The sequence below is a fragment of the Paralichthys olivaceus genome, chromosome 17, assembly GCF_024713975.1.
Source record: "Paralichthys olivaceus isolate ysfri-2021 chromosome 17, ASM2471397v2, whole genome shotgun sequence".
NCBI classification, from domain to species: Eukaryota; Metazoa; Chordata; class Actinopteri; order Pleuronectiformes; family Paralichthyidae; genus Paralichthys; species Paralichthys olivaceus.
This window is the reverse complement of record NC_091109.1, coordinates 3,751,172-3,767,126: the sequence shown is the minus strand read 5'-3', so window position 1 is coordinate 3,767,126 and position 15,955 is coordinate 3,751,172. Positions and strand designations below refer to the sequence as shown.

General features: G+C 42.4%; 1 protein-coding gene across 2 annotated transcripts in view; it reads left to right on the top strand.

The window, feature by feature from the left end:
- Positions 1-15,955, top strand: part of ctdspla (CTD (carboxy-terminal domain, RNA polymerase II, polypeptide A) small phosphatase-like a) — a 32,790-nt gene that overhangs the window by 4,106 nt on the left and 12,729 nt on the right. Inside the window, exons 2-3 of one of the 2 annotated variants that reach the window (XM_069512074.1) lie at positions 537-1,148; positions 15,627-15,793. In XM_069512074.1, the coding sequence (XP_069368175.1) occupies positions 1,073-1,148; positions 15,627-15,793 (243 nt within the window). In that variant the 5' untranslated portion in view covers positions 537-1,072. Of the gene's footprint in view, positions 1-536; positions 1,149-15,626; positions 15,794-15,955 lie in introns of those variants that run through there. The other variant, XM_069512073.1, reaches the window with a different exon arrangement.

Sequence of the window (15,955 nt, the reverse complement as noted above, 5' to 3'; positions counted from 1 at the left end):
GAAACCGCGTGAATAATGTTTGTGTATCAGTGCATGTGGAGGGTGTACGGCTCCGTTGCACAGGAGGAACTTAGACAGAGGGACGGGGACAAGGCTACATGATTAAGATTCCTCTTTTGGTCCCACACACAGCATGCAACATGCAAACATGGGGAAATTTGACCTCTGTATTTAACCCATCTGTGTGACCGGAGCACCATAGATTAAAGAGGAACTCTACTGTTTCTACATCGTGAATACAAAATATAAATAATACAATTTAAATATGTAACATTTATAGAGATGTGTATTTACGTATGTAGATATATAAATATGCATATGTGAGAAAACCGGAACTGGTTTGTGTGTGCTTGCAATAATAATAATAATGTGTGTGTGTGTGTGTGTGTGTGTGTGTGTGTGTGTGTGTGAGAGAGAGTGAGTGAGTGTGTGAGAGAGAAAGAGAGACAGAGGAGTGGACGAGCTGAGGGCTGCTGTTTGAGTCTGGACTGAGGAAGAAGACAGAAAATGTTGAGGGCTTGTTGTTGTTGTTGCAGGGAGCCAGTGTGACCCTGTGGCAGACAGACAGGCAGACAGACAGGCGGGAGGACGGCCGCCATCTCTGGGTAAACAGCGTGTCATACAGCAGATATAGTGGTGTGTGTGTGTGTGTGTGTGTGTGTGTGTGTGTGTGTGTGTGTGTGTGTGTGTGTGTGTGTGTGTGTGTGTGTGTGTGTGTGTACAGTAGCAGAAGGCGGGGGCTATGCTTCCTGCAACAGCCTCAGCGGACACGCACGGCAGCTTCGGTGCAGGACTGACGCTTTGTTTGTCTCCTGCGCGTCGGACTGTCACCTCCTCACATGTTGGACGCACCGTGGCCCTCTCCTCTTCCTCTTCCTCCTCCTCCTGCTCCTCGTCTTGTCAGTAGGCTCCTGCGGGGGAACGGGACCGCACGCTTCGAGTAAAATGGGATTTTAATGGTGCAAACAGCGGACGCGCTCGGCCGTGCACAGCCAAGGGACTGTTGGACACTTGGTAATGTTTACCAAGGAATAAAACGGTGTAGCCGAAGGTTGCAGAACATCTCGTTTCCATGGACAACACGTCCATAATAACACAGGTTGCAAATCCGAAAGAGGAGGAGAGCATCTCTTCAAGTCAAGATAAAGGTAAGGCGCGTGCACAGAATTCATTATCTTCATTATTTGTTGTGCAAATGTCACACGCTCTTCCTGGTTTTGCGTGAATTATGGGATTTGCGTGTATTCTAGTGCAGCCCTACGTTGTTTACGTTGGGATGTGCAGCCCTCGGTGCACACACGACCCTGGGTCTGAAACAGCAAAGACACAAGAGTATCGACGGGAGGAAAACCTCCATTGTTCAGCTGAAGCAGAGAAACATGAGAGCTGCACAGAGCCAGGCTTGAATATCGTGTTGTGAGTGCACTGGGCATTTACTGTCAAGAGCTTTATTTTGAAATGCCCATTATTTTTATATCTTAAAGGTTTTTTGTGTGTCTTAAAACATGTGATATTTCCTCCTGTGTGTGGAGTGAGGTGGGTTTACTACAGGGGGCGGGCACTCTTCTTCTCTTGCACTGGTGACATCCCTGTATGCACCAGTGACACTGAAAAAAACAACAAATCCCTCCAAGAATCAGCTGCAATATATATATATATTATATATTATAAGAGTATATATATATATATAATAAGAACACATGTATGTGGGTGTCACTTTTGCACACAGATCTGAAGCAGGACACTGAAGCAAATGCCTTTAAAAGAGTAAAAACTGTTGTTTATCTGTGTCCTCGGCTCCTTCGTGCAGCGGATTAATCATCATATATCTGACAGTCTGTGCGCACACTGTTAGAAACATCCAATTCCAGCTGTGCCTGAAAACAACAGCTCAACAGCTGCTCTGAGGATTACAGGGGCTGAGCGAAAACACATTTTCTCTGTCTTGTTTTGCACCAGAGTCACCACTAAACGTGTGGTGATGGCATCAGTAACAAATCCCCCCCCCCCCCCCATCATTAAGGAGCTTTTCAGTTTCCATCAACTTGCAGAGGGGTTTTCTTCAGGCTGCGCAGGCTGGTAACACTTTTATTTTCAAACTCTCATCAGAGGGGAAACCCTGGTATATTTAATTAATTTCTACATAGCAAAGAAACAAGTGTACACGTGGACAAATGCAGGTGTCCATGGGAGATCACAGCAGGAGGGCATGGTTGTTTGGAGCTCAGGAACCCCCCATTATTCTCTCCAGTCCCCAGGGCGCCTGGAGGCCGGAGGGACCACAGCTTCCTGCTACACTGGGTGCTCTGCGGGAGAAAAGGTCACCTTCCTGCATCATCCTCTGCTGAGCAACACTGACATACATGAACCACTCTGACTCACTGACCTCCCAGCCAGCGGTCATGAAACAAAGTGGTGTTCAAGATACCTGGGACTTGCTTGCTTCTGCAAGTAATCGGACACAAGTGTTATTCAAATTGAGAAGAAATTTTTGCTACTATACTGTATTTTTATGCCTCATGCTGGTGAGAGCCAGCGGTCAGAGTGCTGAGGCGTCAGGTTTTCTGTCCCATTCTTGTGAACACGATATCTCAGGGACATCTCGAAGGAATTCCTTCAAGTTCAGTATAAACGTTCACTTAAGGATGAGCTGGTCAGATTTTGGTGGGGAAAGGTCACTGTGAGAGAGAGTTCTCTCAAATCTGGCACATGTTTATTTAGACCCACGGATGACGTGAGTACATTTGAGTGGTCAAAGGTCACGGGGGCCTCATCAAACATGTCTTTAGCTTCTTAAATACGATATTTAAAATGTCTAAAGGGAATTTCTTCAATTTTTGACCAGTTGTCACCTGGACTCAAAGATTAAATGATTAGATTTCAGTTGTCGAAGGTCACAGTGACCTCATGTTATTGTGAAAGCAATAAGTCAGGAACTCTTGCATGGACTGAAACTGGTGGAGGCCACAGTTCTTGCCTGACCTGTGTGATGAGAAGATTCATGATTTACAAAACATCACAAGTTTCCAATATTTTCAGCCTTCTCCAATCTTGGGTTGCTGCCTTGACAATTCAATTATTATTAAAGGGAGTTTGTAAGTAGAAAAATAGAACTCTTGTATTTTCCCTTTTAGTACTGTCGCTGTCGTTTGGTCAGAATTTCCCACACTTCCTCGTCTGCAACATCCTGCTTGTCTTGAACAGTAAATCCCAGATGACGTGGAGCCCAGCAATTAATCTGGCAGGATAAAATCCAGGGTCAGTTGCAGACCAGAGTGGACGACACACACACACACACACACACACACACACACACAGAATCGGCAGGGAGCTTCCTGAATGGAGCCCCTGCTCTTCACCACTGACTCAAAGCAGACAACAAACAGCACTTGTTGTCCAGGCCAGTTGCACTGTGCTCAGGGTGCACTGAAGCCTCAAATTACTACACACACACTGACACACACACACACACACACACACACACACACACACACACACACACACACACACACACACACACACACTCTGAATATTTCAGAACACTGGCAAGCTATTTTCGGAGTCCTATCAGTTTCATTCCAAGAAGAGACATAGTAACTCATTACAGCCAAGGTTTTTGGACATTTGGTCAGGTGCAGATTATATCTTTATGCATTATGGATGATGTTCAGTGAGGTGAGGGCTGGAATCATAATGTGGGTGGTATCTTTATTCAGACGGGCCATGAACAACGGTACAAAATCAACCATGTTATACTTATGGAAGCTTTACAAGGCTATTTTCTTCATGACCGACTCAGTTTTGAACACACGTTTTATAACTGAGAACTCTGAGCACATTTAGATAAGAGATAAAGCAGTCATCATTGCATTCGTATAAAACTACTTCAAAGTACCTGCATTAGAGGGCTGAGGAAACAGTATTTCTTGTGGCAGCCGTATACTTTTCAAGGTCTGATGCAATAAAATGTAACGTCTGGACCGTAACAACGCACAGGGAAAGGAGCCGGCCATCTTCCATCTCGCTGCAAAATCAGTTCGGCTTTGCTCAGATAACTTTGCAGTATAACCAGTATCAATGGACAAGCTGTTTACCTTAATAAGCTTATCTTAAATCTGACTTTAGGGCTTCACCCCTGCTGGCTGAGTGTTGACAGACACGTACGCTGTTTTCAGACGTGAAAGACAGGATCAGGAAAACAGCCAGAAAATTGGGGAGCAGACATTTTGCAGAGTTTGCCTTTCTTATATGAAGAATGTAAGACATGACATATAAGTACAAACAACAGTCTCTTGCCATCCCTGCATCTTATTTGAGAATTTGGCCAAAAGCTCTTGAATCTCTTCTTTTAAAATTGACACACTTGTTTGCGTCTTATATGTGTATGGCTCCTCTTTTTCGTCCTGTGATATTTGTATTTCGTGGTTTCTAATGACAGCAAGAAAAATATTCAATATCTGAGTAATAATTCTTTAGTTCTGCTTTAGCATCGGGGACAAATCTGTGTTTTTATCAACTTTGTTTCGTCTACACAGCTAAATAGAGTCAGAGGAATATATGTTTTTAAAAAAAAAATCCCTTGTTGGGGAAGAACAAGAAGGACAATTTCTACATTTTCTTAAATGCAAGTTCGCTTTTTCTTGCTGAGGCTGAGATTTATGTCCGAGTATACGTAAATGGCAAATAGGAATCCCTCGAAGGTTTTGGGTGAGAAAATCTTCGCACTGCCAGAAAGAAAGCGAAAAGGAAATAAAACGCTCTCATTTTATAAGAATTCTTAGAAAGGCCTGTTATTATATACGCTCTTTGCTTTTGAGGTTATTCCTGGAACTTGCTGCTGTACGTTAATAAAGTGTTTATGATGTGTGGACCACACCTGCGCGGGTGTGTGTGGCACAGTTAGTGAGGGGAACCTGCAGAGTTTGGCTGCCCTGATGTCCCTGGCACAAGTTACCACTTGACTTTGAACTCAAAGGGTAAAGGAGGACGACAGTCTTCTACTCAGTCAAAGGTCTATATATATATTTATTTATATATGCATAAGCCATCCGTCTCTCTTGAGAATCGCATCAGTTTGCTGTGTGCATACAGTGAAGTCAATATTCAGGGCACCATTTTGACTGAAAGAACGAGGGAGGGAAAAGCCGGACTCAGTGCTCTGAAGTGCACGTCCTTATTACAGATTTATGAGCCTATTTCAGCCAATGCAGCTCAGAAAAGCTGATTATCTGCACCTCCAGGGAAGTGTTGAAGTGTCAGATGTTTCCCAGCGCATCTTCATTACTTCAGTCCAGCGCCATACTGGGCAGCTGATTGGGAAGAGTTAAATGTTTTTCTTCAGCTTAAGCTGCTTGACTGATAAGCTTGTTAACCGTATGTGCGGGATCGCCGGCCGTAGTGTGTGCATCAGCATGGCTGAGGTGGAACATGAGGGATTGTATTAATTTATGTCTTGTACATTGATTCAGCTCGATGTAATGTTTTTACGGTTTGTGCCGTTGCTGCTCTTCACGGAGTTCGTTTGGCTTTGTAAGTGACCACAGTGGATTTGCCAGCACTGAATTTCACATTATACCTGAGCTCATAAACAGTCAATCACCAAAAATGGCTCCGTTTTTTGTTTTAACCTGGAAACAATGTCTTAAAAGGGCTTTATAGGGTTTTATGTCCCTGATGATGTTGCATTTTAGGCGATTTCAAAGTATTGTCAAAAGAAAAACCTCAAAGAATGAAAGCGATGGCTGGAATGCAAACCTAACACTTTATATCAAATTTACTTGATGTTAAGAAAAACATATCAAGTATTATTTAACAATAGACATCAAGCAATCCATGAAAATCATTTCTCTTTTTTCTCTTTTATTCCAAGACACAAAAATACAAAAAATACATGCATACAAGAAATACAATAAAGAAAGAAAGAATATTTCTGTTTATTCTGTTACACAATGTTAAACAACCTTTTATTTTAAAGAATCTAATTATCTTAGAAACATACCAATATATTCATATCTGGAGCCCAGATGAGTATCAGTCCTGTGTCTCTCGCTCTCCTCAGTGCATTTGCTCTGTGGACTTTGATGGTGGCAACATATTATTAAAATGTCATCAAACAAAGAATGTTGTAAAAAAAAAAAGTGAGCCGCCAGGCTGGAGTGTTTTTCCAGACCTAATAAGGGTTATCGGTTGTGACACGTAATGCATTACAAAGATTTATGTCAGAATTTCACATCCACTCGCAAAAAAGAAGAATAAAGTAAAAAATGTGCAAAAGGGCCTTAAATTAGTAGGAAGCCTGTAGAGACACAATGAAGGAGATGTAATCGAGCTGCAATCCCTCCACAGAGAGGCCACAGGGGAACAAACCGTGTGGGTTGACTCTTTCTTCACTCCTACACTGGCTGAGCTTGTGAACGCTCCAGCCTTCACTCAGAAGTCTGTTTTAAAAAGAGTTCACACTGCTGCTGCTCTGAAGTCCATCCACTGGGTTCTGGTTTGAAATAGACCGTTAACATCCTTTCACTTGTTTAGAAATCTTTTCACAGACTCTTTTGTTGGTGCAGGATTTCAGATCTATACACTGCGCATCTCTCTGTAAGTGAAACCAAAGTGGCTTGATCGCCCCCTAGTGGCTGGCTTCAGGATAGGTCATAAACCCTGCCTCCTCTATGTTAGCGAATGGGACATGGGACCAAACTAAAAAGTACCTGTTAAATACATTTTTCTTAACGGTTTCTGTCATTATAGGTCATTCTTTTCACACTGATGTATGTTCAAGTTTTCATTTTTCATTGAAGTTTGATTTTAATTCGTTTAATTTGATGCTGTAAAAATGGGTTGAAACATGATTGACCACTTGGCTCCATCGCCTGACCGCTACTTCACAGACGCTGGCTCTAAAGGACATCTTTGGCACGGACCTTAGGACAGTTTAAAGTGAAATAAATGGAAACTTCAACTCTGGTAACTGTCACTACATTCTGCATCTAAAATCTTCTGCAGCAGAGCGGCTATTGTCAGTGTTTTATTATTAGTCATTATACTCAGTTATTCATAGTAATTCCTTATCATATAAACTGAATATTATTGCCATAGCTGGTTTAAAGTGGGGAGGTTTTGTTTGAAAAAAACTACATCAATTTAGTTTATGTAGTTTTTAGTACTTCAAAATGTACTCTCCCAGCGCCACTATTTCTTTGTTTTCACCCCACTCTATTCAAATATCATTTTATTTGTGTGATCCATCACGCTTTCGTTAGAGGAAGTACTGTGGGTCCTCAGAGTCACACAAGGACATGTTCCTGTTTCTATTCCTGTTCACACCAGGAGTTTCATTCCTGTGTTACAAGATGATTATTGGTTGGGCAACAGTGCAGGAAGACACCATTTAAAATGTGTACGTTTTTAGTGGGTTCCATGCTTTTGAGGTATAATTCATGTAGCAAATGTTAACGATAAAAATGATTGTATTTCAAATGTAAAGTATTAATGCTCAATTCCTCTTTTTATATTTTGCCGTGTGATTGGCTTGTTGTTGAGAATTTTAAGCTCCACATCAAAAAACTCAACATTTCTCTGCATTCTCCAAGTCTGTTTTTCCCCGTTGGTTGGTTCTCCTGCACTGGAAGGTTTGGGGTTTTCTGGGCCTCTTTTTATGTCTGTGTGCTTTGGAGTGTGTGTTCGACAGCATTGTGGGAAGTTTCATGATCAAACGTGGCCTCAAGTGCAGCTCACTGTGCTGCGGCTGCTTGTTTTGGATTAAACCCTGTTTTTCAAATCAAAAACGAAGAGACGGTTACAGTAAGATTTCAAGTAAATTCCTTTAAAAAAACAACGCAATGCCATGTCGACCTCCACCTCGAGCAGTGACTGCACTATGATAATGTTTTTATATTGATTTGAATCAGAAAATATACATTTTAGTGCCAGATAATTGAGATACTCTACTGATATTAACTTTACTGAAGCACAGAAGATTTCTCTTGTTTCCAATTTCAAAGCATCAGGGATTTTCAACTCGTCAAATTTCTCAAGATTGATTCGTGAAAACTAACAAATGTCGCGATTAGCTGTAAATACACATTTTGTGCAATGACATCACTCAGTCTTTCCCTGTGTATCTTAACACATCGGTGTTCAGTGGCTGTAAATGAGTAAAGACCATTATTGACGCTCCAAAAGCCACGGTCCCTTCGGAGCAAACGGAGCGTCTGCCGCACGGCCGCAGCAACAACCGGATGCTGCCCCTTTAAAGCCTGTCTCTAACAGGACGGGTCTGCTGATTAAGTGAGCGTCCATTCAGCCAAATTGACGTTGTCAAAACAGATCAATAGAGTCAGAGAAAGTTAGGGCTGGGGGAAGAAAGAGTAGAGGTTTGTGTGTGTGTGCCTCGAGAAAAGCGAGCAGGAGAAAGTGTGTCTGCGGGGTTGCAGGCAGGTACAAGCCTGGCTTTGACACGGGGATGGCCTTTCTGCATATTTTGCCCTCTTCTGGCTGACATTCACCACCAGTAATTAGCTATCTAAAAGGGAGATCATGTTTAGCCCCTAATGATTTTCTGTCACCCGTCCTGAATTGTGCTGCATGCCAGATTGTGAGATATTTCACAGAGGAGCATAAAAGGTTTATACATTTTTGAACGATGAGCCTGGAATAAGCAAATGCACGAGCACAGAGGCTGTAACAGGACTCAGAGAGGTCTTTTTCTGTCTAAAGGTGAACACTGTTTAACTGGAAACCTCAGGGGGCACTAAGTAGGACATGCTGTGTGTGGAAATGTAGAGATGAACGCCTCTCAGTGAGCAGTGGCATGGGAAACTGATGCAGCGGTACACAAGCAGGACAAAAATATGACCTACTTGTTTGTTCCCATTCATAGCGAGCAGCATTTTAATGTGCATGAATCTGATTTACTGTTATTTTCATGTCTGCTGTGTGAGAAGAAAACTTGAAGTGACTTTGAGAGTTTCAAGCTTTATGATCTTCTCATTATATAGAGTACTACTTTGTCATAGTGATGTCATCAGGATTATCTTAGTTTTCTAAACAGAAAGCCCTCAGTTACTGTCTTATTACGCCTGCAGCACATTTTTAGACCTAAACCATTTTTAATCTTTTAATCGTGAGAACGCACACAGTGGACAAAGAGAATGCACCAAATGATTTCTGATTGCCAATTCCATATATTTGGCCGCATGCAGAAACTGCTGGTGTCATCTCGTTGCGCTTGTCTGTGCAATGTTCTCAACTGAAAAATGCAATAAAGGAACATTAAGGAGCACTCATACTGTTGCCACAGTTTCACACGTTTATCGTCGCTGACCTGTGACACTCCAGGATCATTTGGCCGGATAATCAATTCAAATCAGATCGGATTATTCTCTCGTATGGAGCCACCCTTAGTTTGAAGGATGCCTTCATTTTCCATAGGAGCGAGGATTTAACACGATCTATTTAGCATCATGGGAAATGTAGGATTGGTTGTGGTGCTAGACTCACATTCGGAACAAAAACTCAGAATTTGTTGTCATCTAGTGCTTAAAATATGTCTCCTAAAAGTTCTAAGGTTTTATGGAACATCAATCCCAAATTGTTGGTATTTTAAGCCCATCCATTCACTGCACTGACCTCCAGTATCCATTTGTGCAGCTGCATGGGCAGCATCACTCGCTGTGGGGTCACCAAGTGTGCGAGCATATCAAGAGCAGCCTGAAGTCAGACCTTTAATTTCATCTGACATTAATGCTTCTATCTTTTTTTTCTTTTTCAACCAACAGACAAGCAAGAAAGGTTTCCCATCAGTCACTGAGCCTCTGGCATGGAGAATATAATATAATAAGAGCATGTCGATGAGGATATAAAAGGATATATAAATAATGATCCACCGCAGCCCCAAACAAACGTGGGCTGTGTTGTTTCTGGTTGCGTAACTCCTGCAGAAGTCAGATCTCCCTCATTATTTCTCCCTGAGCTCTCAGTGGGTTAATTTCCCTGCTCTTGTCATCTCCTTCATTTCACTGAGCACTCGTGATGCAGCAGCCCTCGTCCCCCCAGGGGCTGCACGCAGACTGGCACTGCCACCACTCCGCTATCGGAAAGCAGGGGCAGACCCAACCAAGGAGAATTAGTACCTTGCATGACATGGGTGCCAACCAAACAGCTCTGTGGTTAAATCTCAGAAAACCCTGTCTTGACTTGTTCAAATGTAACTGCGTTATTGAGTGAAGGTTGCGTAACGTCATGTAGGATGCAAACATATACATGAAACCTCCAGGAGAAGCAGGGGAGTAAAAGCCAGAAGGGCAGCTGAGGGTCAGTCAGCGTGAGTAAAAGCATCTGCTGGAACTGAGTGTCCCACCACAGCCGGTAATTTTCACCCCGGCCTCAGCTTTCTGTGTGGGGGAAGTAAGGAGGCTTAGTGGGAGTTTATTTTATCATACTGTGCTATTATTGCCTTGATGGCCTCACACATAACCCACCAAGGATCTCGGCACAGTGAACACACACAGGCTGAACTGTCAGGCTCAGCTCGTCCGATGCTACCTAACTCCACTCAGCTGTTTGGATTTTACTGTTTGTGTGTGTGTGTGTGTGTGTGTGTGTGTGTGTGTGCGGGCTCATGTTCAAGTGTATTGTGGAACAGATGCTCTGTAGTGTAAATGTGTTGGAAACCAATCTGGTGTAATTATCATCTCCTCTGTGGGATTTTGACTTGTGTAAAAACAATTAATAATCAAGATTAAAGATTATCGATTAACGAGGGGAAAACTCATTCTTTGAAAATTCACTGTTTTCAAATTCAAAATTATCAGTGAAGCACTTATTTGAATTATTTGTGTGTGGACATTTATGTTCTGTATTTTGGCTGCAGCTGAATAAGTATTTTGCGGTGGCCCCACTTTTAACAGAAAAAGTCAGTAACAGGTGCAATGTGCAAAATCGAGCCCACTTCCTGATGGGAAGGTTTTCATCGTGTCGTTTTTAGCAGTTGCTGCCATGTCACTGTCTCATGAATTTTTTTTTTTTCTGATTTCTAGAATTTTAAGAACAGCAGAGCTTGTCTGGAAATACCTCTGCCTCCTGGCTGATTTATTTCAGTGTAGGTTAAGTTCCCAGGCTTTGCCATTTAATACTGACCAGTTTTCCACCTGAATTATTAAAGCCACCTTCACATGGACTGTTCTCACGTTTACCCTCATGTCCGCCAGGTACTTTACACTTTAGCTGCCCGGCTGGTCAACTGACTGTGCACTTCGGCGTCTGTCACACAGGCTTTACAAATGTTAATATATTACAGGATAACTCCAGGTTAATACACTCACCAACAGTTTTGAATTGAGTTGAAGGGACGAACACAGATTTTTAACTAAACAAAGACCCTCATGATACTCACCTCTGCTAATATCCAGGATTTTTAGCCAAGTTTCAGACAAACTCTTGACTGATACCAATGTTAACTTAACTGAGGTTTGTACTCCACTATATTCTATTTATACACTCACACACGGCGCAGTGAGGGATTATTAGAGATATTACATGTGTGGCCTTATTTGGCTTATCCTCCAAAAAGCGATTTAGATAATCTGGCTACACTGCTGGTGGGTTTACAACCTTGTGTTTATTTTTTCGTTCACAAACCAAAATAGGTCTCAAGTTGTAATGATTTGTTTTTCTGATCAGGCTGCCTCACCCAGGACCATTTGTTTTAAGAGTGCTCAAAATCCCTACATAACCCTGTGAGAATGCAGCTTAACATAAAAGTACTTGGTCCATTGTTTTCTTTTTTTTAAATATGGCATGTTGTGTTTTGACTGCTTGCAGACATTCTGAGCTTTTACAGCTACAGTAAAAGAGGCCACCTCAAAGGTCTTGAGCTAAGCCGAGGATCATATTCCCTCTTGGAGCCTGGCATTAGTCCATGCTGTGGGTCACAGGGTGATTATCTCTTCCTGTCAGGAATGCTGAGAATTTCCTGCGTTTTCTGCCTCTTCCGGCCTTGTTAGCGGTTGAACGTGTGACAGAGAGCCTGGGCCCAGCTGGCTCTGATTGACTTGCGAGCTGCTCTTTCACTGTTACCTAACGTTCAGCGGGAGCGTTAACACAGGCGCATGCTTGAAGGGCTGTTTTCACAGCTTTAGATCAAGGAAATATGCTGAATCGTATGAAGTGGGTAAATAAATACACACCTGCTCTTAAGAGGCAACAGATTTAGCCGAATATCTCGTGCTCTGCAGGGAGCTTTTGTCAGATAAAGCCACTTGCATGCACCAACATTTACCTGGATTTTAAAAGGGTGTTTCCCTCATGAGCAGGACTGTTCAATCTGGGTGCTGTAGTGTCTCATTCTGCAGATTTAACATGTTCCTGTGTTGCTGCAGGTTTAGGTGCTTGTTTTCTCAATGGCAAATATAGCTGTAACCTTTCGCTGTTATTCTCAGGGCTGACGAATGCTGTATTACTATGGCACGTTGACCCCAGTCGCATTCCGGAGCAAGGACACCGAAAGAAAAACGTTTCTGTGTGCTTCAGACGTGTCCATGTTTGACGCGGATCACTGTACACGTGGCCCTTTGCCCAAACATGTGACCGTACGGTACATGCTCAACATGTGTGTGTGTTTGCTCGGTCTCCGGCAGCAGCCAACTCTCAGTTATGTTATTTGTCTCAAAGGGAGAAAGGAAAGCTCTGTTTGTGCAGGGTGGTGGTGCAGGAGGGGGTGGAGTAAGAACCAGACCCAAGTATAGGCTGTCTCGCCACAGTAACCCTCCCCACCCATTCTACGCCCTTCTCTCTCCCCCTCTTTCGAGCTCCCTCTCATTTCTCTCTCCCTCTCCCGCTTTTTTTTGCGGGGCAGTCGATCGGGGCAGCGGACCAGGGCGGGAAAATGCAGATGTCTCAAAATGGTGGAGTGAGGAATGACATCAAGGCGTGTGAGGCCAACTTTAGGGAGAGTGAGGGATGAATCTGGGCAGGAAACTTGTTTTGTTAAAGTTTAATTCGCTCCGGTTTCAAAGAATTTTTGAACATTTTTTTCACCACATATACATCTTGTGGTTTAACAGACATGCAATAGTTTTTGGTTTGAATTGCATATGGTTGTCTTAGAAAATCACTTATTCAACTAATCCCACACAAAGAGTAAGGTTTTAATCATCTAGTCTAAATAGAAAATAGTGAAAATACATTTTTTATCTTTCACTTGACTTCTTTGTCTAAAACTCAAACATAGTACTGTCTAAAATAGTACATTTACAACTATAGAACAAAGAGAAAAGCATTAAATCATCACACTATAGAAACTGAAATCATTTATCTCATTTCATTGATTATCATAATTATGGGAGACTAATTACCTAATTAATTAAGCAGCTAATCATCACATCCCTACAAGCAACCCGTCCTGCTGGAGGAGGAAGAACACGAGTGAGTGAGATTTCTAATCTCGCAACACAAAATGTCTTCCTATTAACTGTAACCTGATCAATAAAGTACTGGCCAGTGTTTTATTGATCTTTTACTCACAACATCATAAAAAGCACCCGATGGAAGCGCCTCATTATTTCGCAATAATGCGAGTTCTGAGAATGGCTAACAATATTCCACTTAACTAATACAAATCTGATTTGTTAACAAATGGTGACCTTGGTCTTGGGGTTGTGCTTTCAGTGTGGACTGTTTTTCCTTTTCTCTCACCAGATGAGTTCCTGTTGTTGTCAAACTATTAGTCTTCTGTCTATATACTGTCTATATATCAGCAAACATTCAAGTTTACTTTTATATCCTCAGACAGGGAGAAATATTGACTCTGCACTTGTAGCCAGCGTCAGTTTTAGCAGCAGCGATAGAATTGAGTTTGCGAGGGAAGAAAATCTCCTTCAGTCACCTCACAGGTTATAGTAACACAGTACGCCTCCTTCCTTATCCGACCATATTGATGTGTTTGTTATCGAAGTGTTTGTTTGGGAACATCTATCAGGGAAGAGGAAGCACCACGGTGAGCTCTGGACTGCAAAGATGGCGAGAAGAAAGGCGTCGAACTGCCCACAGCCTGTCAGATTCTGTCAAGGAAACCCAATGATAGTTCTAGGCATCAGTCTGAAGACAGTCAGAATAGGAGCAGGCTGTAAACAGCCTCAACACGCACGGCTAACTGTGCTGCCTGTATCACACGGTTGTATGAACACGTTAACAAGACGGCAGCAAACAGGGACACTGTGATCGCGGCTCGGAGGCACGAAAAGGATGATTCCAGCTGAAGTCGGCCCGTGGACACTTCAAAGTCACTAACTGATTTGGAATTTCCATGCCTGAAAATAACCTTTGAAGCAATTAAAATGGCAGAGTTCCACTTCAGGAACACCTCAGGATAATTGCACTGCCAGATTTTAAAGCTTTGTATAGAAGCTCCCCAAGTTAAAATTTGTACCCACTCATCCTCTCCAACAGAAAGTATAGAAAAAAATCATAATCTGGGATTGAACATTTGCGGAGACCTTTGGAGCCATACTTGTTTCTCCTTTTTCAATGTGAAAGTAGGCCATGGACTTCAGAGACAGGGAGGAGGGATGATGTAACTTGGGATCTATAGATGTATGTTGTGTCCTCTTTAGAGCGTTGCAGCACTGATCACTCCTTCTCACCATGTATGTGAATGCAGGTTTCATCGTTGGCAGATATATCATATGACAGACTTAACTTGATATTCATGATTGCTCTTGTACTAGTATCACATTTTCTTACATTTTCTCTCTCATATATTATTTTGTATTATCTACTTTGGTGGTTTCTCCTCTCTGGATGTTAATTACCTGGACTCACTTCCCTGAGGGCACTGATGACAGCTATTTTTGTCCCCATGCTCCCTATTGCAAGAACTGATGTCTGACTGCGTTGTACAACATCCATCTCAGCTCTTTTTTGTCACAATAATGTGATGACTAGATTCCATTCAGTGTATTATAACAGCCTCCACTATCATTTACTCAGCAAATTAGGATTTCTAAGAACTTCAGGATTGATTTTTGTCCATTGATTTGTAAACGGTGCAAACAACTTCTTTCATAAAAGTAAAAAGTCGTAATAATACAGTGAATTCTGTGAAACGCCATGCAAATTACAAGTTAGCATTAAACCTCACTAACATGTTGATAAATTGGAACGTGAGCACTGTTGAAATGTTCATAACTATGGATTGGAAATCTCTGGGCACAGATTATGAAACTGAGGCGCTTACAGATATGTAAACTGGAAACAGATTTAGACTTTATTTCTTCAGCCAACCTTAAGGGGGCGCTCTGTAGAATAATTACCATTACATTTTTCCTTTGTCGTGGATCCTTGAAGTACTTTGATGAGAGTTTGATGAGAAGATTGAAGAGACTTAGTTAGCACAAAGACTTGAGTCTGGAAAACAAAACCTAATGCTAACTCAATCCATCTGCTCGCACCTCTAAAGCTAACTGATCATCCTTTGTTTATGTTGTACAGAGGGTTCTGAACTATTCTGGTCAAGATTGGCAATTAGCGAGGTTTAGAATACAGTTGTTTTTATTTCCTGCTGTTGTGTGGAAAGCAGCCTAATCTGACCTCGCTTCTTCTGTCTGCTTTGTTTGTTTCTCTTCCCCCAGTCTCCCAGTCCAACAGCAGCCTAAAGAAGCACCGGAGCCGCAGCATTTTCAGCCCCTTCTTCTGCTGCTTCCGCAACTACAATGATTACCGGGTGGAGCCACCACCCTCCAACAACAAGACCCTCTCTCTTCCCCCGCCACCAGAGGAGAATGGCAGTCCTCCCAAGGTGAAGCTAATTTTTCTCTCGCAACACCATAGTGACCCCCCCCCCTGAGTCCAAATGACGATCCATTTGCATCCACATGACGAAAAGAAAAAACCCCTGTGGGAATTAGTTTTTAGCTGTTGCAGAGATTGACTTGAGTGATTCAGTATCGAGTAACATTTG